The following is a 23,643-nucleotide window of genomic DNA, read 5'->3' as shown; positions in this document are numbered from 1 at the left end:
GACTTCCAAAAGTGAGTTGCTACTGACCTCTAGACTTTGTCATATTAGCGTGACCCTAATTTCTTCAGACCAGGGTCTTTCAGTCCCATTGGTAGGAGGAACCAGTTTGTTCTGGCATTGCTAAGGAAGGGAAGCTTTCAGTTACAAAATGAAGAAAGAGACACATAGTCAGGTAGGGTGGCCAGCAAGACTGTAATTATGCTTGAACAGGCAGTCTTCTGATGAAGGTCCAGATGGATGGAGAGGACCAGGAAGCAGAGCAAGAAGGATGAGGTGATATTTGTTGGCAGTGTGATTCTGTGGGCTCCCCAGTGGCCCACCAGGGCTACATTAGGATGGTCTTCTGGGTTTTCACTACTCATGATTCCTGGGGACTTTATAATTCTGCATCAGAGTTTAGCCGTGGGATGACATACTCTTCTGTGAGATCAACAGTCTAGAAAGGAAGAAATGCCATCATAAACTTTCTGAGCCAACATAGGGAATGATACTCTCTAGAACTATGCTTAAAATATTATTATTTCACCATCATTGAATGCTTTCTTAATAAAAAAGGAAAAAAACATTGAGCCTACCCATATCAGAACTTCTTTACTCTTAGTCATTAACAAGAATCTCTGCAAGATTCTTGAATAGCTGATCACCGAAAGTTGAAAGTAACCCAAGAAATTCTCACAGGGAATACTAAAGATTTTTCCCATTGTGAAAGGCCCCCCAGAGGGTTAATTATAGCAAATGATACAGCTATGTCCTGGACTGTGCGTCATTCCAGGAAAAGGCCGAGTCTCAGATAACAGACCAGAGGGATTAGCCTAGAGTTGCCTAGTACAGTTTGTGACTTTCACTCTTGCATTTTAGTTACTTCTGATCCCCACAGTACAAGAATTGTGTCTGGATTGTGTGATTTCAGGCTATCCCAGCACAAAAACAAGTTTCCTCCAATTCTACTCAGCGGTGTTCCCTCTGCTTTTGCCCAGAAGGATTAAAACTGGTACATCCATCTGGACATACAGATGATGATGTCAAGACCTAGCCCAGCTCTTGGGGCAGCCTGGGCAGCTGGAGCTGGACAGTGACTCAGACAGGCAGCCAGTGGGGCTCAGGGGGTCATTTTGACAGCTGATACTAAAAACATACTTACAATCCCCCGCTCTTGTGCCTAGGGCAAACAGCAGGCTTCTCTGCAGCCTCAAACAAACCCTCAAGCTACCTTTTCTTTCCAGGGACACTCACTGCACCAGAATATACTGCTGACGGCAGTGGCGATGGGGATTGGGAGGGGCTTGGGCAGAGGCAAAAGGCCTGACTTGCTTCTATTGTGCCACCCTGGTATGGTTTAATCTAGAAGGCTCAAGCTCCACATGCCTGTAAGGATGACCCTGCCCTGCCACTCCTCTCTCAGGTCAGTCGAAGCCATGGGAGACAAAGCCTGACCGCTCTCCTAAGGCGGGAATGCTTGCTCTGGGCCTCTCTGGTGAGTGTAGATGAGCACATTTACCTGTAGCTGAATATGAAGTTAATGCTACATCCTCCTCAGCTCCATCACTGTCTCGGGCTGAAAGCCAAAGGAGGGAAGGGCTGGGTTAGTGTCAGAGCTTCACTGGGAGACAGCACACGAGGACTAGGAGAAGATTTCATGGTTTGCAAAGAGGCTCTTGGCCCTTTAAAAAGGAATTCTCCATTGAGGCTGTTCGAACAACAACAAAAAAATCTGTAATTTAAAAAAGAGTATTTTTTAAAGCTTCTGAGGAAGATTGTCTATGGAGAGCCTTTTGTGTTCAGGAGAAGCTCATCTGTGGTTAGTAATTACAGGGGCTGGAGATTCCGCATTGCTTTCTAGAGAAAACACACGGGCACTGGGTCGGAGCCTTCGCTGTCTAGTATCACCGCAAGACCAGGGCATCTCACTGTCTTCCGCAGCAAAAGGAAAAACCTCAACCACGTCCTCTCTAAAGTCTCTTGAGGCTTGACACTACACATTTTGATTCGATGTAAAAAAAACTGGACATGATATAACACATCATTAAAGACAATTTTATATTGTTGTAGCATATCACACATGTAGTTATTTGTTGAATGTCTGTCTCCTCAACAGGACTGTAGCTTTATGAAGAAAGTAGCTGTGTTTGTCTCTCAGGCTAGGCCCTGGCTCGATACACGTTTGTTGTTTGATGGTTACAGACACAGCTAGGCCACTAGTATTCACACTTCGTGGCTATAGAGTTGGCTCTGCTCTCTCATTGGTTAGCTGTGTGACCCAGGGCCCAATTCCTTAACTGATGGTTGCCTTTGTTTCCTGATGGAAGTAAAAGAGGGATCATGATGATCAAAACAGTAAATCTATGTCATTGGTTTGTTTTGGAGATTAAATCAACTAAGAGATATAAAGCCCTTGGAATAGGCTATGCTATATAAAAACCACCACAGTGCTATCCTTTGTGTTTTATTATTGGTGGGAGTGCTGGTGGCATAGTTATAAATGATGCTCTGGCATCATCCTACTGGCATTTTTCAGAGGGGTTGGATCCAGTGATATATGAAAGGCTCTTTTTTCCTTCACAGGAGAATGAACTGAATTTTTGGTTTAACTTTGTTCCTTGTGGCATAACAAGACTCCTTCACATTCAACCCCTTGGTAGCCAATGTTCATCCAACATTCTTATCAGACCAGATCATCAATTAGAGAAGCCCAGTTCTCCAGCTCGCTGCCTTCCTCCCCGCTTTATGCCAGTTCTCTCTCTTGAGGGTGACAAAAGAGCGGGTTTGCAATGTGTTCCCATGAAAGAACAAATGAAAGTCATACCCCCTGGGACCATTCAAATTGGGTTTCTCATAGTAAGGTGGGTGCCTTGAAGAAAAAAATGTTGAGAATTCTCAAAAAGAACTATGTTCAGCAAAAGTGAGGAGTTGCTACAAGGAAAACAACCCAAACGGCCTATGTTTGCAAAAACATTTTTCTCTTGGTTCATATTATTTTGTAGTCATTGACCCATTTTTATATTACATGGACTTATTATTTTTGTCTTTAAACCTTCAAATGAAATAATATGAGGTTTGTTTGTACGCATTCAAACACTGGACAGAAAAATGCCCACAATAATGTGATACTTTCAAATATTCATGGGTCTTGCTTTTACCAAGCCTGATACAACTATATTCTAATTAGTCTAAAACAGGTAAAGTAGTCAATAATTATAAAAGGAGCTTTCCCATCCTAAAAATGATTCATAGCTGATATTCTACTATACTTAAGGTCTCTGCAAATTCTATCACATTTAAAATTCTCAGTTAACAGAACAACTAATTTAAAAAGATCAATCAATATACTGCTTTTTAGGGACACATTTGTAACAGGGCATAGAATATTTATACCCAATTGTTTGGTGTCCTGTGGCAACATGACTGCATTGTCATTCTTCATCCAGATGTTTTTATATCTTGGAGTTAAGTCCGTAAGCCACTTCAGAGAGATAAAGCCTAATCTTCTTTCGAAAGCCTTCCAAGGAAATGGGGTCCTTAATCCCCTTTGCTGATCTCTTTCAGTGTTTACCAACCCTTATTTTCCTATTTCATCTAAATCCCTCATGCTTTGGTTTGAGTCCATTTCTACCCATTGTCTTCAGTTGGAGACAGAAAATAACAGGACAACAGTCTCTGGGAGAGAGGTTTGTATACTTGTGTGAAATGCCCTGCTAATTCCCTCTTGGCTTATTCTTCTTGCAGTTGAATAATTCTGGTCCCACAACCCAGTGGTAAATCAAATAATTATGTGGCTGGAGTCACAGCAACAAACAGTATTAATCAGAAGAGTCACATAACAAATGCAGACTTCACAGACTCAAACAAGATGTCATGTTTCAGTACAGAACTGAGCGAGAGGTAATTTAAACAGTCTACGAGAATGGCACATCCAGAACGGCCATCTCAGTTTCATTGTCTTAGTCCTTCCGAAGAGGTCTGACGTTCTAACCCTTTAATCATCACTGTGGTTTCCCACCGAAACCTCTCCAAGTTCCCCACACTTCTCATTAGTGGATCCCAGGACTGGAAGGGGTGTTCTTGTTAGAGACTGACCCATGTTGAGTACAATGGCCTGATTGTTCTTGCTGACCACATGTCTGTTTATATAGGACGGTGATTGTTTCCTGAGCAAACAAAAACAAAGAGTGCTAAGCTGCTGTCCCACTGCCAGCGCATGACCTATGACACACTTAGGATTTTTCAAGTAATTGTTATTATACTGTACTTATTATACTCTACCTGCCTGGTTCTTCTCTATTTTGTGTCTCTTTGTATGTTTTTCCTAGCTAGGTGTAATCCTGTACTTTTTATTGAATTTTAACCATTCTTCTAATATTTGATATTTGTACTTTTTTCCAGGTGACCTAAATTCTGATTCCATTCTCTAAAACTTAAGTTTCTCGTTATTCTGTCTGATTTTGGAGCACAATCTATGTGTTCTTTGCTACACAATTGTCCCCCCCGACCCCACCGCACCCAAAAAAGTATCAAACTACGCTGACACTGACTATCACTGGCAGGCTATTTTCTGCTCAGAAATGGACTTTCTAACCATGCTCGAGGGACAGGGCTAGTCCCAGGAAACACTGTGAGTTTGCAAGCTCTTTCTCTTCCACCAGGACACTCCTTCGACAACTTTAAACACTGGTCCAATACTTTTGAGGTATGGAATATTGATCATTACCAATTCCAGTGTGTTTGGGGTTTATAAAACTAAGACTTCTCTTTCTCTCTCTGACTTTTGTTTCCTGGAAACATGAAACAACAATAAAACAAACACAGGAAGTTTTATCCTATCTTCTGGTGAGAACTATGAGAAGTAGTTTCAAGAAAGATGGACTCGGCAATTCTGCCACAAACCTCAGCGAGCTGATTACACAGCATCGGCAAGCAATGAAAAACTGCTATCGGAAGGATATATACTGTCAAGGTCTGACTCTCGGTCATCTGAACTGAAAAGAATTAATGGATGCATCTATCTGAGAAGGATTTAATGGGAATGTGTAATTAGCCATAGATTACAGCTTTAAAAAGTGTATGCACTTGAAAGGAAAGCTTCTATTAATTTTTTGAGCCTAGTGAACATTATATGTGCTTTGCAGTCTATTAAATAGCATCATCTTTGCACATTAGAAATAAATTGTGAGAAATCAGATGCCTATTAAGACACAGGAATTGATGTACAACTATGACATTTGGTTATGAATGATATGCCAGATGTTTTAGAAAGGAAATAAAGAATTTTGACATATTTCCAGATGACTGAAATTAGCCACCATTTTCCCCAGGTTGTTGGTGTCCAAGCCTCCTTATTGGCATGGACAATATATTTTATTCTTTAATAAAAGGATAGTCAGGTGGCTTGCTCTTACATAAGGATCAAAATGTGACCTAGAAATTATCATGAAAATGTCACATAAGCACATTGCTTTATTTCTATTAATGATTGTACATCTGTGCCTTTATCAGGATTCTGATTTAATGCCTCTTCCTGTCCCTTTTTGTAAACCCTGAAGGGTTTTAAGCAGTGAACACTTGGAAAAGCAGAGAACCAGAGTTATTGGGCTTTGTGACTTTAACGAGGTGATGAGTCCTGCAAATCAGTTTATTATGATGTTTGGGAAAATTAACTTTGAGACTTAACTTTTAAAATGTCAATCACTGTTGCCAGGATTGACTTTTGTACTTGACAGCCACAACATCTGGATTTAGCATTATATGTCATGCAGTTGCGTGGTGCAAGCCTAATTTGAGGCTGATTAGCTCATTTTATAGTGGGTGCCTCTCTTTACCCAGCATGAGCACTAGAGCCACACCCTCTTCACTTAGGGCCTTTGATTCATTTCTGTCTTGGTCTCATTCCATTGGTCGCTCTGTATTTTGGAAGAGCTCATTTTTCATAACAGTTTAACCTTGATTCTGGGGTCTTCATTTCCATGCTTGAACTATTTAGCCATCCACTAAATTCTGACCACTCCCTTTTTGTTCCCTCTTGGCTATCCCTTTTGTCCTATGTCTCTCCTGTGTCTCCCACAGAAGAACCTCCCTGCTCTCTGAATACCCCCAGGAAAGTACCTCTTGAGAGTTCCTGGTTCTCCGCTCTGAAGCTGCATTGGTAGACGGGGGCTGAGCAGGCGTTGCCCTGTACAGAGCAATCCTGTTTACACGATCTGTAGAGAATGCAGAGCTCAGGTATGATGTACAGCAGCAGGAACACCCATGCATTGGTGACCAGGGCGATGCAGACGACAGGGTCATCCCACTGGGGCTGCCGCTGGAGCTGTGGGTTGCCTCTCAGGAGCATGGAGATCCACACCACCCAGATAATGATGGAGATGAGCATAGTGGCGAAGATGAACTTTCCATGCTGCTTCCAGTTCTCACACGGGCCACAAAAGGTGGCTTTGGAGACGAAGAAGGTGATGGCCATCAGGAGAAGGACATAGACCAGGAGTACCACAAAGTCCACATTGAGCTGACAGGGTGCCATTTGTACAAACATCATGCATCTGGTCATTATGAGAGTGACATACTCAATGGCAATGATTGTCTGCAACAGGCTACAACCAATAGCAATGCACAAAAGTGTCGTCCAAGAGAAGGAGACCCCACCGCGGACTAGCTTCACCAGGTTGGAGGCATGAGCCAAGAGGCATGAGAAACAGAGAGCAAAGAGAACCCCAAAGAAAAAGTAGCGTACAGGGGCAGTCTGCTGATTGAACTGGAAGATGAAGGCAAAAGCAAGGCTAAAGAGCCCCAGCACACCCAGGAGGAAGAGGACCTGGGTGGGGAGGACATTCCACAGGCAACAGTCTTGAACCTTTCGCATGAGGAAGAGAAATGCCAAGAGCAGAATAATTGTAACCACTATGCCAATTATTGCCAGGCACTCCAGCACGATGCCCCACGGCCCCTCTGTGTCACAGAGGAAATAATAGTCCCCAGTGGACTGGCTGTAGTCCTCATACATGGTGACTGTAAGTGCACCTCACGAGAATGAACTTCTGTTTTCCTGCAGAAAAAAGATGAGACAAACTTATAGCTTTACATCTACCCACAAGAATGCATGTTAGGTATATGCATGTCCCTATAATGTCTCTCAGGCTAAAATAAAGACATCTGCACATACTACAGGAAATAGCCCCAAACTATCAAGCCCTCAAAACTATCCTAGCTCTCTCCTGTTGGGAAGAACAGAACAGTCTTTCCAGATAATTCATCCATTTCTATGTTACTATTTCTCTGTTACAAGGCTTTTTGAAGTTAATGCAGAATCTTTTTCATTAATTGGTGTGTTTGACAAGGTATGCATGATCTATAGGATTCCAGTTAAATCAGGCTCCAGGACAAGGGCTGTTGACATTAATGGATCATTGGATCACTCAAGACACTGATGCACTGCTTCAGGGAGACAGACAGGTGATTTTTCCTAGTAATATTAATGACTGTCCCTTCTTTAAATTCAAGTTAATTCAATGCATCATGTTATTGTTCAATATTTATTATTTGTTCATCAAAGAATGAACAAATACAACATGGTCCCTGCCTTTAAATAACTTTTTGGATAGTTTAGCACCAAAATCTATGTCTTAACAGAGGTTGTCTAGGAAAAAAATTCCACATATTCATTTGGAAAAAAGTACCTTGCAATTGAATACTCCTAGCTCTCCTCCTCTTCAGTTATTCCCAAGCCAGATGGCTGGAGTGACCCAGGTTTACAGCTGAGGGCATGGTCCCTTCATTCCGACTTACCTTCTCTGTGTCCACCCTGGAAGCTGAGGCTGTGGTGACTGCGAGGTTGTAACTGCCAATGAGTAAGAAGGAGACAACCTCAGCTTCTTTATTCTCTCCCCAAATGGGCGGAAGGACTGAGGCCCTCACTCAGATTCCTGCAGTGCCTATAAAAAACCCAGAAGGTCAGAAAGACACACCTATTCCAGTTTCACAGCAACTTTTCTACAGAGACTTCTTTGGTGATAACAATTATTTTCCACTCCACTGCTCACTCCAGGCACCTTGGCCTGAGGGAGGTCCTGAAGGGGGAGTGAACTTCGGAATGACTGCTTGCTCCCCATATACACCAATGTGTTCTGGAAGCTGAGAGAAGCCTTCAGTTGGTCTTATATGAAGACCCTTCATTCTTTTCCTGACCTACTTCCTGCAAAGCTGTCTCCAGAGTCTTCCTCACATCTTGATTTTGATTGTAAGATCCAAAGAGCATTCATTCAACAAAGGAATAAAACTTTTACTGGGCCAGAAAGAGGGTATGTGCATTTAAAGGGCCAGTCATTGGCAAAATTGTGAATTGGGGGAAATTTATCTTCTCTGCTACTCTCTTTTAGAAGTCCTTGCTCAAGTCTTGGCTGTCCATCAAGTGTGGGCTTTGGCTTAAGTTCCCTCTATCCCTCTTCTCCTCACCCTGTATCAGAATGTATTTGTTCTGGCTCTCATTCTACTGGGGCATTCCTAGGGCCGAAGATAGAACCCAAAACTGAAAGTTACCAGCTGATGTTGGCAGATCATATTCCTTTTCTCTTGCGGTCACATATAGTAGAACACACAATACTGTGTCCCACTTATACTGGCTATGGGCCCCCTCCTCATCCTTCCACCCTGCTCCCAATGTACTCCTTGGTTCTTTTCCTGGATATTTGTAGTTTGACAAAGACATCTGAAGACCCCAAATCAGTACCTGTTAGTCTGGTTTCAAGTTGCTCTGTGACCTAGCCCTACCTTTCTCATCCATATTTCTTTCAGGTCTCCTGGCCCTGTGGTTTATCCAGATTGGTTTTCCCACTGCCTCCCAAGTAAACAAGCACCCATCTGCTTGCCTTCTCTTTGATGTTGTCCCTGACCTGGATTGCCTTTGCTTTATTCCTACTTATCCTTTGTGCTTTATTCCCATTGATCCTGTTTCCTACCCAAATACTTTCCCTACCTTTAAAATCTAGCTCAGCCCTAGCTGGTTTGGCTCAGTGGGTAGAGTGTTGGCCTGCAGACCGAAGGGTCCCAAGTTTATTCCAGTGAAGGGCATGTACCTCAGTTGCAGGCTCCTCCCTGGCCCGGGCGCCTGGTTGGGGCGTGCGCAGGAGGCAACCGACCGATGTGTTTCTCTCACATCGATATTTCTTGCTGTCTTTCTATCTCTCTTCCACTCTCCCTAAAAATCAATAGAAAAATATCCAGGGGTGAGGATTTTTTTTAAAAAAAGGTCTAGCAGTCAGTGATGGCGAACCTATGACACGCGTGTCAGAGGTGACACGCAAACTCATTTTTTGGGTTGATTTTTCTCTGTTAAATGGCATTTAAATATATAAAATAAATATCAAAAATGTAAGTCTTTGTTTTACTATGGTTGCAAATATTAAAAAATTTCTATATGTGACACGTCACCAGAGTTAACTTAGGGTTTTTCAAAATGCTGACACACCGAGCTCAAAAGGTTCGCCATCACTGGTAGCTCATCCTATCTTGTCTATGAGCTTTCCTGCCTTCCTGATCACTCCAGCTCTCATTTGTCCCCTCTTTCTGTGAACTCAACAAGCAAGCACATAGGGTCTATCTGTTCAAAATTAAAGAAACCATATTCTCTGCCTATTTTAGTTGCATTAATTAATTTATGAATAAAATAAATGTATTAAAAATAATAACTACATTTATTAATTTATTGTATTTGTATTAGCCTCATCCTCTCGATTAGATTGATAGCTGCTTACGGGTCAAGTTCCACATTTTATGCACCCATAGCACCTGGCCCCAAGTGGAGTACCTCCTGGGTGGTGGACAGATTGTTTAATTGAAGGATCCTAATGATAGCATTCCCGCCTTGTGAAGGTACTTTTCATCAGTGTGCTTTTCCAATAGATGCTTTCTAATGAAACCCACTTTAAACAAGTCAGGACTTTAACTGACCCCAAAGTCACCCTGAAGTGGGGTGGTTCTATTTTAGAGATGGCTTAACTTTAAAAAGCTGTGTTGTTGTTGTTGTTGTTTTCCCTTTGAGAGAAGAATATTCTAGGGAAGCGAGTCCTCCCCTTTACTTGCTTTAGGAATAATTGTGGTCAGACTGAAGCTGTAAGGCTAATCTAAAGTTTACATTAAAGGGTAAAGAGATTTTCTAGATGATGAAATGTGACATCCATGAGAATTCACTCAAAAAGCCTAGTGAGTGGTTAAATTGTTGTCAGTAGACCAAGAGAGGATTTCTCACTTAATTCTTCCAAGAGAATTATTTTGGTGACCTTTTCCCTCCTTCCAGCCCCTCTAGTTAGTCAGTCATTCCTCACTGTTGTGATGTTCTGGCCAGCCTGTCTTCTAAGGAGATTCCTCCTGACCTGAGGGCTTGAGGCAGGGAGATTAATGGGTTAACGACACAAAGCCCTTTGAATACCTGAGATAAAAGAACTTGTCCTAGGTACTAATTATTGTTACTTAAACACCTGGGGTGATAGAATTAACCCATGTGCTGCTAGGCCTTAAGGAAACGAAGCCTCCTTTTGCCTACGCCACCTCCACATGGCACGCCTCATTTCTTTTGGCTTTTGTGTGGCAACAACATCACACGAAACAGTTCAGATATGGCTTTGATGAATCTAAGTGTATTGATTACCACGAGTCCATTAAAAATGGAGATAAAACAGTCAAGAGGTCAAATGCCATTTGTCAAACATCTATTTGTGTTGTTTCCTTCTCTCAGAAACAGAGCTGGAGGAAATGTTAGAGGTCACCTGTCCTAACCCTTTCATTAATAATTCATAATAAGAAAGCCAACTTTATTACATGAGGAGTTAAATAATAAGGAAGCAGAGGGCCAGAGAAATGAAGCAATGTAGCAAACATGTGGAAAGGTAGAGAGGCAGCCAGGGTTGCTGACTCCTGGTCACATTTCTTTTTTTTCTTTCTTTATATTTGTTACCTGGTCACATTCTTGCTGCCAGGAGGACAGGCTTCCTACCTCAGGAGGACACATGGGTCATAATTATAAAGAAAGAAAAAAAGAACCACTGTAGACCTAAAATTAATACAAAATAATATTCTCTTTTTAATGCAAAATAATGTTGAATGTAAACTGTAATGGAAAAAAATAGTTACAAGATGTAAAGTTCAGACTAGGGAATACAGTCAATAGTTCATAATAATAAAAGTGTAATATGCTAATTAGATTGAACAGCCAAACGACCTTCCAGACGTCCTTACGGACAAAGCTAGGGCTGCAAGGACTGAGCCCCTTGCACGAATTTTGTGCATTGGGCCTCTAACATTGCAATGACTATGTATGGTGTCAGATGGGTACTCGACTTATTGGGGTGCTCACTTTGTAAGTTATATAAATGTATAATCACTATGTTGTATACCTGAAACTAATATAGTGTTGTATATCAACTGTTAATTGATAAATAAAAAGATAGAGTTCAATACAAAACAACAACAACAACAAACCCACACCCATACAAAACAAACCCAGAAAAGAATAGATTATGAGAGAGAGTGCATCAGATATTCTTCATTCTGCAACAAATCCTGCAGCTATCATGACTGGCCATGTGCAGGCTGGCTGTGTGAGACGGGGTGCGTTGGCCAGGAACACATCATTTGCTCTTTTGTTCACAGTCATTTCCAAGGCTGGCTTTGTGGGGGTGCGACCAGTGCAGCTGTTCAGGGCCCCCCACTCAAAAGGATCCTGTGCTTAGAGTTTAATGCTTTGTGGTCACCATCTTGAAATTCTTAATCATTTTATCTCTGAGTTTGTGTTTTGTAAGTGAAGTCAGATGGGACAGTGAGTGGAGCATGTGCAGGGGCTGAGAGTCTTGGCCCATGTATGATCCTGCTTCCATTGCCTCCCAGCATCCACTCCATGCTACCTTTTTGTGCCCTGAGTTACCCCATTTCCCCTTTCTGCCTCTGCCTCATGGATGCTGCCACACTCCTCCTGGGGTCGCCTGTCCATCAGGGGTTAGGCAGTGGGCTCTTGGAAAAATGGATTGACATTAGCATGTCTAGGCAGGGTGTCACATTTTAATTTGCACTGGGCCCTGCAAATGAGGTAGCTGGCATGGGCATTAATTCAATTGTCTGATATATGGTGGTTAATTTGATCAATATTATATCAAGGTGTAAACATGGTCCATTGAATTGTATATTATGTAATGTGCAGTTAGTTGCGAAGAACCTTAGTGTTTTATCTGGATCAGCAAATCGTCAAGACTGGATGTCATTTATGAATGTTCAGGATATTTTTTGGAAAGAAAGTTTTCTGATGTTTTTTTCCAGTTTGTGACTATTATAACATTTTGAGTGAGTAGTATACATTGTTCTTATATTGGGTTCTTTTATCATTATTAGAGGAAAGCAGATGGTGTGAAAAGTATAGAGGCATGTTTAAGGTCAGTTTCTGGATCTGGAAGTGTAAATACAACAATAGTGAGAAAAATGTTAACTAATAAAAATTTTGATTTTACTTGGGCTGCATTATAAAAAGGAAAAGTAGATATAGACCCTTATAATAAATATTATTTAAATGTGACTTATTAAAATATGTAAAACTTAATAAAATGACAGAGAGCATATAATTTATAATGAAAATTTTACAAATGAAAACTTAAAATCTTCAAAATGAAAAACATACCTGGGGAAACAACATGGTATCTTATCAGTAAGTCCCTCACATGTTTCCAAAGAAAAATACATAAATGTGTCAATAGTTTTTAAGTTGTCATCTACTATTAATAAAAAAGCTTTATAATAATTTAGTAGTGTAGTAGGTAGCAAAACAAAAATGGGTCACACAGCTGTTAAAAATTATCCTTCCAGGATGTATGGAACAATCTATACTAATAAAGGGGTAATATGCTAATTAGAGCAGATGTCTTCCGGACATCCATTTGGACAAAGCTACAGCAGCTGGGAGGCCCAGGGCTCAGGCCTTGCAGCTGTAGTGGCCGGCAGTGGCAGCAGCAGCGGGGTGATGGGGGTGGTGCCTTCCCCTGACTGGTCCTGTTGCCTCCCGCAGAGGAAGGCCAGACTGTGGCCTAGGCTAAGCCATCAGTAGGACATCCCCTGAGGGCTCCTGGACTGTGAGAGGGGGCAGGCCGGGCTGAGGAACCCCTCTCCCCCAGTGCACAAATTTTCATGCACTGGGCCTCTAGTACATATATTGATGATAAAATGATGAATCAGCTGACAAAATTAATATGATACCTCTTTTTAAAAAAATATATTTTATTGATATTTTACAGAGAGGAAGGGAGAGGGACAGAGAGCTAGAAACATTGATGAGAGAGAAACATCGATCAGCTGCCTCCTGCACACCCCCCACTGGGGATGTGCCCGCAACTAAGGTACATGCCCTTGACCGGAATCGAACCTGGGACCCTTCAGTCTGCAGGCAGATGCTCTATCCACTGAGCCAAACCGGTTAGGGCGATACTTCTTAATATACCATAATATCTCATCAAATCTGTACTATTATAGAATATAGGAAGGCATTTTATGACAGTACAGCTTAAATGCAATATTATATTAGTTTCAGGTGTACAACATAGTGATTTGACATTTATATTCCTTGTGATGTAATCACCACAGTAAGTCAAGTGACTATCTGCCACCATACAAAGTTATTATGATAATATTGCCTATTTTTCCTGTGCTGTACATTACATACCTGTGACTTATTTGAAAAGCGATGTTTTAACACAATTACAATCTGATATAGATTTTGTGATTCAAGGTAATGAAAGCACTGATGCTATCAGTTGTCAATACCTGCAGTTAGATCAGATATGAGTGATATAGTTTTTACAGAAGATTTTTTGTATTGTTTAAATTTAATTTTATTTACAATTGGATTCGGTATAATCTCCAAGTTGGAAAAGTGTAGTGTTGTTGATTCAATATTATTTAATTGTAAAAGGATTACAAGCTTGGACAACAAAACTGGAAAAATTGGTAAAGGGATTATAAGCTTGGACAACAAACATGACCAGAAAATATGGCAGTTATTAAAAGTTGTTCAAAATGACTAACAGCCATGGTTTATTCATCACAAAGCATTGGCTCCTAAATAAATTTTACTTGAACCTCATGAATTTATTGAAATCAGATGAGATGTCAGTAAGCACAACTTTTAGAAATATTTTGTTCAGATGTTGGAGCCGACCATTTCCACTTAGTATTCATGGTAGAATTGCTGGTTGTCATAAGGTAAAGTATTAAGCTAAGCATGATACATAAACTTAGATTTCTAGATTTGGAAAAGAATCTCATTTGGCAAATATTTTTGGACATGATATTTGGGTAATAAAAGTGCATACTTAGATGACTGCGGGCATTCTTAACTACAATTTTGGGAGAAAACTGATATATTTTAACATGTCAAACACATTCAAGGATTCCAAAAGAAGTGGAAGTTTTTAAAAATGGCTGTGATTATCTGAGATTCCTCCTATCAGGGGTCGAATTTCCCTCCACTTGAATCTTGGCTGGCTTTAGTGACTCTCTTGTAACCCATAAACTGTGGTGGAAGTGATGATGCATGAGTCCTGAGACTAGGTCAAAACAAGCCTTGCAGCTTCTGCTTTGCTCCTTTGGGATACTTGGTCTCCAGATGCTATCTCCTGAGACACAGGTGCCATGCTCTGAGAATCCTGAGCCACACAAGAGACCACACACATCTAGGTACTTTAGTCAACAGCACCAGCAGAGCCCAGCCTTCCAGTAATCCTTGCCAAAGCACCTTGCCATAGCAATGGAAACACTCTCTGGGAAATGGATCCTTTTGTTCCTACTGTTCAACTGAACCTTCAGAATTATATACATACTAGAGGCCCAGTGCACAAAATTTGTGCACCGGGGGGATTGACCCCTCAGCCCAGCCTGCACCCTCTCCAATCTGGGACCCCTCAGGGGATGTTCAACTGCCGGTGGGATCTGGTCTAAACCGGCAGTTGGACATGCCTCTCACAATCCGGGACCTCTGGATCCCAACTGCTTGCCTGTCTGCCTGCTTCTGCCTGCCAGCCTGATCACCCCCTAACCACTCCCCTGCCAGCCATCTTGTGGCTGTGGGCGCTGCCATCTTTGAGGGTGGGACAGTCAATTAGCATATTCCCTCCTTATTGGCTGTGGGCGCTGCCATCTTTGTGATGGTGTGAGGGTCAATTAACATATCCCCTCTTTATTAGATAGGATTTACATGTAAGAATTATTAGGATTGCTATGAGTGTTCTACAGGTTAACATCTATTTCTATTGAGTTCTAAAAAGCCTAGTCAAAGCCAAAGTCACACATCCATATTGGACCAGATAATCCTAGAGGCACCAGCATTCCATTGAAAGGATGTTCATTCCATTTTTCTAATAAATGTAATATTTTTTGCTGCTTTATGTTCCCAATATTATTATAACACATAGAAGGGAACATTATAAAGTCAGTTTGAATAAAATAAAATTAGAGATATTTTACCTCACTTTTCTCTCAGTCACAATCATGACTTTTTAGAGGAAAAGTTGAAACTGTAAAGAAAGACATTTGAATAAGCAATCTATTTGCATTTCAAAACTCAGTCAAAAATTGAATTAAACTTGGCAAACAAGGAAGAGAATAAATGAATTTAATGCTTATACTGAAGAATGATTAAAAGATATTATGGCCCAGGCTGGTGTAGCTCAGTTGGCTGGACTGTAGCCTGGTACACCAAAAGGTGATGGAGAGAGCCAGTAAGATTCAAGACACTTTGGAAGTGGAATCTCCGTCTTGCTGGTGGTTGGAGAAGAAGAATTAAGGGAACTGGGTTCATGATGCCTCCAAACCTGTTCCACAAGCAGCCATCCACATCTCAGTTTATAGCAAATCCATTCTTCAGTTGCTCAAATAAAAAATCCTGGAGTCATCTTGACTTTTTCATTCGCCCAGAATATAGTTGAACAGGAAATCCTGTTGGTTCTACCTTGAAAATACATATACAGACTCTGATCACTTCTCACCACTGCAATGTCACCACATGGGTCCTGGTAACTGTCATTGCTTGTCTGCATTGCTGCAGTAGACTCCTACTAACTGGCTATCTGCTCCCACTCTTGTCCCTCAACCCCAATCCCAACTTGAATCTCTTATAGTGTACAATCAATATAGTTGCCAGAGGGACCCTTTGAAAAGCTGGGTTTGATTGTCACTTCTCTGCTTCTAATCCTGTAATGGGTTTCTCCACTTTATATAGAGAAAAAGCCCAAGTCTTGAAAGTGGCCTCAAAGGACTTAAATGACCTGGTCCTTCCCATCATCTCTCTGATCTCATTTTTTTCTCACCCTGCTTTAGCCTCTCTGACCTGTCCCTCAATCACAGACTCACCTTGTCTTGGGGCCTTTGCACTGGCTGTTTCTATGCCTATAATATTTTCTCCCCAGATACCCACATGGCTAACTCACTCACTCCTTTCAAATCTTTGTTCTCTATGAGGCCTTCCGTGACCATACTAGTAAAAATTTCACACCACTGTCTCCATCCTGTACTCTCAAACACTGTCTATTTTCTTATCCTGCTCTACTTTTTAATTCTGCCATAGCATTTATTACTTTCTAAAACACAGTGCAAGAAACAATTTATCATGCCTATTGTTTACTATCTATATCCCCTATTCTACAAGGATGGGTCTCTGTTTTGTTCACTGGTAACTCTAATTCCCAGAACAATGCCTGGCATATAACAGGGGCTTGATGAATATTTTCAAAATGAATGAATGATGAGATGGAATCCAAGAATGTGGATGGAGACAAGCATGGAGACAAGCACAGGCAAACCAGGGTTAATAGAGAAGAAAGACACAGAGGGTAGCAAAATGCCTGTGGCCTTCTAAACCAGCGGTCGCCAACATTTCAGACCTCATGGACCACGAGTGGTCCACGTACCACCACTTGCCGACTGCTGTTCTAAACTCTCACTTTGGCCAGGCATGGCTGGAGGCACTGTTGCCTTGTGCTGCAGGAGGATCACTCTCTACCCCCTGCCCCCTTCATTTTAAGTAAGAGAAATTGGGAGGGGACAGAAAACAACTAGCCAACTGATTAAGTTCACAGTAGGGCTATCCAAGGTGGGGCAAATGGCCTCATTGGCGAGAGAAACATTCTGATCTCAGATGATAGCTGCACGGGGTAGGACCATCCAGCAAACAGGGAAACTCTGTCTCTCCTTAAGATGATTTCCAGTGTTTTGACTTGAGCAAGTAGGTGAATGGTGGTGCTATTTAGAGAGACAAGGAAGAGTGAGGGAGGAAAAGATTTTGGGGGATGGAAGAGTCTGAAGCAAGAGTTCAGTGTTGGACATGTCAAGTCTGAACTATCTGTGAATTACTTGTGTGACTATGTCAAGTGGGTCATAGCATCTGGGAGTTATAGACTTACTTCTTTATTTTTCTACTTTCCTTTATGTGCCAGGTTCCTGTTGGCCTCCTAGACATGTACCAAGCTGTGTGGCATACAGGCAGACAGGTTAGCCCTCTTCATCCTCATTTCCCAGTGATCTTTCAGCAGTTGCATGAATTGAGAAACACATTCATTCATTTATTTCCTCCCACAATCATATACTGAGCTTTTTTTTTTTTTTGCTGTGAACTAGTATTCTGCTGGGAACTGAGAGTGGGAAAATACATAATACTAAATATCAGCACTTAAGAAAATCATAATTAATTGGGGAGATATGCTGACAAATCATTGAAATCTATGTATTCTTAGTAATGTGTAACTTGAAGAATAAATTAATACTTCCATACTAGTAAAAATTCTACTGGAAAGAGACCCCCCCCCCAAGAGAGGGACTCTTATCAATTCCTTATGAGCCCTCATGAGTGATAGTTTCAAAGCTTTAGTTATTTGTTTGTATTCACTAAGGGAGGGACTATTCAGTGTATGTCTTAGCAATGGATCCATTTCTTATTTCTGCATTGGTGAAGGTCACATTTTGAAAGGAGATGGTATGTAGAAAAAAATAAAGTCAGGAAGAGAGGTGGGCTGGAAATGAATCCTTGGGAGTCACCGGACATGAATGTCACAGAACCTATGGGCATAATCCGAATCATCATTGATGGGCTCATCTTGGGAGAGTGATTAGATATAATAGAGGATAGTGTATATCCCCTAGAGAACACCAACATTTAAGGGCTGGGCAGGGAGAGAGAAGACTATGAAGGAAGTAGGGGAGTAGTCTGAAGTAGGTGTACCTGGAGAATGACAGGCCACAGGTGCCAAAGGAGAAACACAAAGGAGAAAGAAGAAGCGGTCTTGGTGTCAAGTGATAGAGAGGAGCCAGAGGAGCCAGCTAACCTGATAAAGACTAAAAATGCACCTGCTGGATTTTGCGAATGGAGGCCCATTTCAGAGGAAGTACATGTGGATGAATAGAGTGAATAGAATGAAAGGAAGGAAAACACTTCGTGAGTAATTTGTAAGACAGTCCTATATAATAAAAGCCTAATATGCAAATCGACCGAACAACTGAAGGACCAGTGGAATGACTGGTCGCTATGATGCACACTGAACACCAGGGTCAGATGCTCAAAGCAGGAGCTGCCCCCAGCTTGCAGGCCCTAGGCCAGTCAAGGTGGGTGCCAGCGGGGCCCCCCAATTGCCCTGCCAGTAGCCCCACAGAGGGAGGCAACTGGCGGCAGCAATGGGGGGTGGGGCCGGTGAGCAGGCGGCTCCAGGCTGGCCAAGGCGGGTGCCAGCGGGGTCCTCCTGATCCACTCCGGTCACCCCACAGATTGGACCTGATTGCTGGCCAGGCCTACGGACTCTACCCATGCATGAATTTTGTGCATTGGGTCTCTAGTTGGTGAAGAAAATGAGAGAACTGAGGTGGTGCCTAGAAAGCAAGATAGGACTGAGGGAAGTATTTTTTGTTTTAATTGGGGAGTCTGAGCATGATTATATGTTGAGAGGAAAGAGCCAGGGAAGAGGGAGACATTGAAATCACAAGGACAGAGTGAAAAAGAATGGAATTCCTAAGGAAGTGGGAGAGCTGACCCCCAGCATAGGTGACAAGATTAACCTTGGTTGGCAGGTGGAACACCTTATCCTCGGAGAGAGGAAAGGAGTCAAGGATGGAGTTCTCTAATGGCCATTGAGCTTTTTCTAGGAATGAAATCAACTCCTTGAGCTCCACTTCCTTCATGAAGCCCTTGAGGAGACATCCAAGTGCTGAAAGTTCCTCTTGATTCCTCGAATAGGTGAGCCTCCACTGGGCTCTGCTTCAAGCTTAGGGCCCCCCACTCATAAAACACAGGGTGAACACCCACAACCTGTTAGCCCATCAGAAAGGGCTCTAAAATGAGAGCAGAGACAACATGATTACAAGCACATATTATATATTTAAAAGTTTTTCATAAACATTATTTTTATTTAAGGAGGGGAAATGATCCTGTGTTTGTATTGGTGGCATAAGAACTTCTTTTAGCTGAACTAGAGAGGGAAGGGGAGAAAAGATAGACAGGGCTGCGGATCTAACAGGTGGCATGTAGGTGGCTGTTGGGTACCTGTGCTATTTCTGCAGCATACACCCTAGGGACATAGGATTATATCACTGCCTCCTTGGCTGAGCCTCAAAATAACTTCTACAGGGAGGCGGGAGCATCCACCCAGTGTACTCACTTGTAGAGTCACATTCTGCCTCATTTCCTTTCTTGCCAGACAAGGAAACCAGACACCGAACTGAGTGTTTAGTAGTATTTGGTTCTGGAGTTAAACTGCCTGAGTTCAAATTCTGGCTTTGTCATGTACCATCTGTGTAGCCTGGAGCATGTTAATGAACCTGCTGAGCTGCCCCAGTTAATCTGTAAATGGGGTAGAGAATACAGTGCCTGTGACTACCTCTTAGGATTATGGTGTCAAATAAATAAGGTAGTTCATGGAATGAGTTTGCATAGTGCGTGGGACAGGGTGAATGCTCAATAAATGTGAGCTATCAATATCTCTTATTTTTTAAATTAATAAGTTTTAAAACTAATCTACATTAACAAGACTGAGCATCTACTGTGCACATATCTTTGTCCTCTGGGGGTGATGTGGGGACCATAAAGCACAGAGGAAGAGGGGTGTGACTGGAGGGATCAGGGAAGAATTCAAAGACTGAGGCTGGGACTCAAGGGATGGGTAGAGGATGGACAGGCAGGCATGAGGGGATTCAAGGTGTGGGAGCAGTGTGAACAAAGGCTTGGAGTGGGGAGGTGAGGAGTGCCTTAGGGGGACAAACATTTATTCTTGTGATACTAGAGGAAAAGGAACCTAGGGGGGAGGATGAAGCATGATATGAGAGGAGGCTGGGATTCCAGCCCGCTCATAAAATGACTTTTTGATGCAAGTCTAATTAATTCATTGCTAGGGAAAACTTAATTCATGTTCTACCTGGTTTGATTATGAGGTAGGTCTACACAGCTCACCCCAATTCCTACCACACCTTCAGTCTGCTCTGGAATTCCTACTTGACATGAATTGATTCTTGATTCTGCATTTCTGGATATTTCTTGGGTGTTTACCCAAATTCCTAGAGTGATGGTTGCTATAGAAACAAAATATTTCTAAAGAAAACACACACACACACTAGAACTAGTCAAGAATATAGGTTCTAAGGCAAAATCCATGGCATTCAACCAAATAAATACCCAGCAACGTGGCATGCTGTGAAGCTTTAATTACTGTGCTCAAAGATCAAAGTGCCATTACTCAAGAGTGGAGAAGCCAAATGTAAATGAGGGAGGTCTTCCTTAAACAAGTGGTGACCAACTCCCTGAGCTCAACCAAGGGTTCCACAGTGTTTGTACACAGGATCAGCTGGTGGCCCTTAAACACTCACAGGAGCGGGACAATGTGGTATTGTGCTGTGCTGCATGCAGGACGTTTACTGGGTGTTGCTTACAAAATGTACAAGAGGATTAATGTCACAGGAAGATGGCTTCGGGCAGAAGGCGGGGCATCCTTATATAAGCAATTCCAGAGAGGCTGCAGCCTTAAGCCTGCCATCCTGAGCTCTAACCCCAGAGCCTAGTCTGGATATTTGTTAATATCTGTACTCTACTGTTGATTGTTTTCCAACTTAATTATACAACAATCTAAAAAACTGGCCATATGCTCTGGTTTGATTACTCCAGACCCTGGGGAGAGGAGGAGTGAGATGGGACCACAGGGTGGTCTTTTCATCAAAATTTATTTTGGGAAAGATATTGATAAAAGAATGGGTTGAAGTAAGGGAGAGAGCTTGCTTTACTGAGCCATAGATTGGCAATTAGCAACCCTGGTCTCTGTGGTTCTGTTTTTCATTATTGAATCCAGAATGAGGATAAACAACTTATTTCCTTAGCTCCAGTCCCTCTTTTTCCCTTCTTTCTTTTTTTAAAATCCTACCCAGGATATTTTTCCATTGTTTTTTAGAGAGTAGAAGGGAGGGGGAGAGACAGAGAGAAACATCAATGTGAGAGAGACACATCAATTGGTTGCCTCCCACAAATATGTTCTCACTGTGAGGAAGGGACAACCACTCCCTTCTTCACCTTGAGAATGTTCCACTGTTTTGGATTTTCTTTTCTTTTCCCTTCCTTCCTTCCTTCCTTCCTTCCTTCCTTCCTTCCTTCCTTCCTTCCTTCCTTCCTCTTTCCTTTCTTTTTTAAAAATATGTTTTTATTGATTTTAGAGAGAGAGGAAGGGAAAGGGAGAGAGATAGAGATAGAAACATCCATGAGAGAGAGAAACATTGATAGGCTGCCTCCTGCATGCCAGCTGGGGATCTAGCCTGCAACCCAGCATGTGCCCTGACAGGGAATTGAACGAACCAGCAACCTCTTGGTGCATAGGACGATGTTCAATCCAGGGCTGTTTTGGGTTTTCATAGGGGGAGAGAGGAGAGATGGGGGGAAAAGACACTGGGAAAAGAGCTTGTTTGGTGCTCCTGATCCATTTGCATTGGCTCAGAAGTTAGAATGTAGAACTAAAACCTTTAAGATTCTGTGCAATCTGGCCTCAGTCTGTCTCTCCAGCTGTCCCCCAATTCTCACCTTCCAAACTCTTGACTCAGGGTGTACATACCTACTCACTGTCTTATTGCAGAAAGCATTGTAGATTAACTGCCCTAAAGCCATTCTGAATATCATTCACCTTTGCTGCTTGCCACTAGAGAGGCTGGAAATCCAGACACATACACTTTCCCATCTCCACTGCAGTGTTAGTTCTGGACCATTAGAGGTAAATGGAAATCTTCTGGGGGAACTTCTGGGAACTCTTTTGTTTCTTCAAAAAACAAGACAGATGCAACTGATACAGCTTTTCCTCCTCTCTCCTTTTTCCTGACTTGAACGAACATGGATGAGATGGCAGGAGCTGCACCAGGCATCTTGCAGCCATGAGGGAAAGAGGAAGGCAAGTGCAGAGATATAATCATGTAGCCACTAAATCTATCTCTAGATTTCTTGCTATGCAAGAAAATAAAACCTTAGTAGTTTAAGCTACTGTTGGTTCAGTTTTCTGTTACAGTTTAATTCATTCCTAAATGATATATGACCCTGAGCTGGGTGCTGGGGGTATAATGAAGAAGAAAGCAGGTATGGGGGCCCTTCATATCAAACATAATCAGTGTGAGGCACAGAAAAAAAGGAAAGAAATAAGTTCAAAAATTACAAATGGTGGTTTGTGTTATGACATAAAAAATAATGCTATAACAGAGAACTGGGGGGGGGGGGGTGCAGAGACTTTAGATCAGGGGTCATGAAAAGTCTCTTGGAGGAGGAGGAGGTAAAGTTAGGGCCTGTAGGATGAGAAGACACTGCCATTCACAAAGGAAGTAAAAAGGGTTTCAGGCAAACTTAACAGCTAGTGCAAAGGCCAAAAGAGCTAAGTACGTGCAAGGAAGTACAAGCTCACTGTGGCTGGAGGATAGTAAGGGAGAGATTTGAAAGACAGGAATTGGAGAGGTGGTCAGGGGCCAAAGCACACAGGCCTGGCAGGTCATAAACTGGAGTTTGTCTTTTAGTCTAAGGGCAAAGTGAATTTTTAAGCAAAGATCCCTCTGGATATTGGGTAGAAATGGAGCAAAGGGAGGTGAGAGTGGAGATGTGGAGACCGGTCAGGAGGCTGCTGCAGGAGTCCAGGGAAGAAAGATGGCGACATGTCCTAGGAAGGTGCCAGTGGAGATAAACTGGAGGTCATTTAGGACTTGCTTCATGGCAGCTCATGATGGAGTTTAACACTCACTGGGCACCTCTTTCTTTTAAATTTTCTGATTTCCTCCTATACTACTGGCTGTTTCTTTTAGATTCAGGCTCTTTTCCTCAGTTCTCCTCCAAATATTGGGGTTTCTTCCGATTCTTCCCTAGGCTCTCTTCTCTCTTTATTCCATTCAGGGTCCATAATTCATGCACTCTGTCTGTATATTGCTGATATCACCCATATATCTTTAGATTAGGTTTCTCTTTTTAGCAGCAGACATACTTCCAGTTGCTCATGAGATGGCGTCACTCAGATGAACCACAGGCCTAAATACCCTCTGTGGACACAGTTCCCCAGTCAACCTGCTTCTTGCCTATGCTTCCTACTCAGAGAGTGGCAGCCCCATCCTGGGCACTTTGACCCCTGCTCCCTTATCTCACTCACC

The 23,643-nt window shown here is 42.2% G+C and overlaps 2 protein-coding genes across 2 annotated transcripts in view; one reads left to right on the top strand and one right to left on the bottom strand.

Moving 5' to 3' along the window:
• Positions 1-23,643, top strand: part of GPRC5A (G protein-coupled receptor class C group 5 member A) — a 77,695-nt gene that overhangs the window by 31,266 nt on the left and 22,786 nt on the right. The gene's annotated exons all lie outside the window — the stretch shown is intronic.
• On the bottom strand, positions 6,032-6,991 carry GPRC5D (G protein-coupled receptor class C group 5 member D; the record flags this gene model as incomplete). Its single annotated transcript, XM_081082177.1, has 1 exon — positions 6,032-6,991. One exon carries the CDS (start codon positions 6,989-6,991, stop codon positions 6,032-6,034), a length of 960 nt encoding a protein of 319 aa, XP_080938303.1.

The sequence above is a fragment of the Myotis nattereri genome (genome assembly GCF_964212035.1).
Source record: "Myotis nattereri genome assembly, chromosome: 2".
Classification (NCBI taxonomy): domain Eukaryota; kingdom Metazoa; phylum Chordata; class Mammalia; order Chiroptera; family Vespertilionidae; genus Myotis; species Myotis nattereri.
This window is presented reverse-complemented; position numbering and strand designations above follow the sequence as displayed.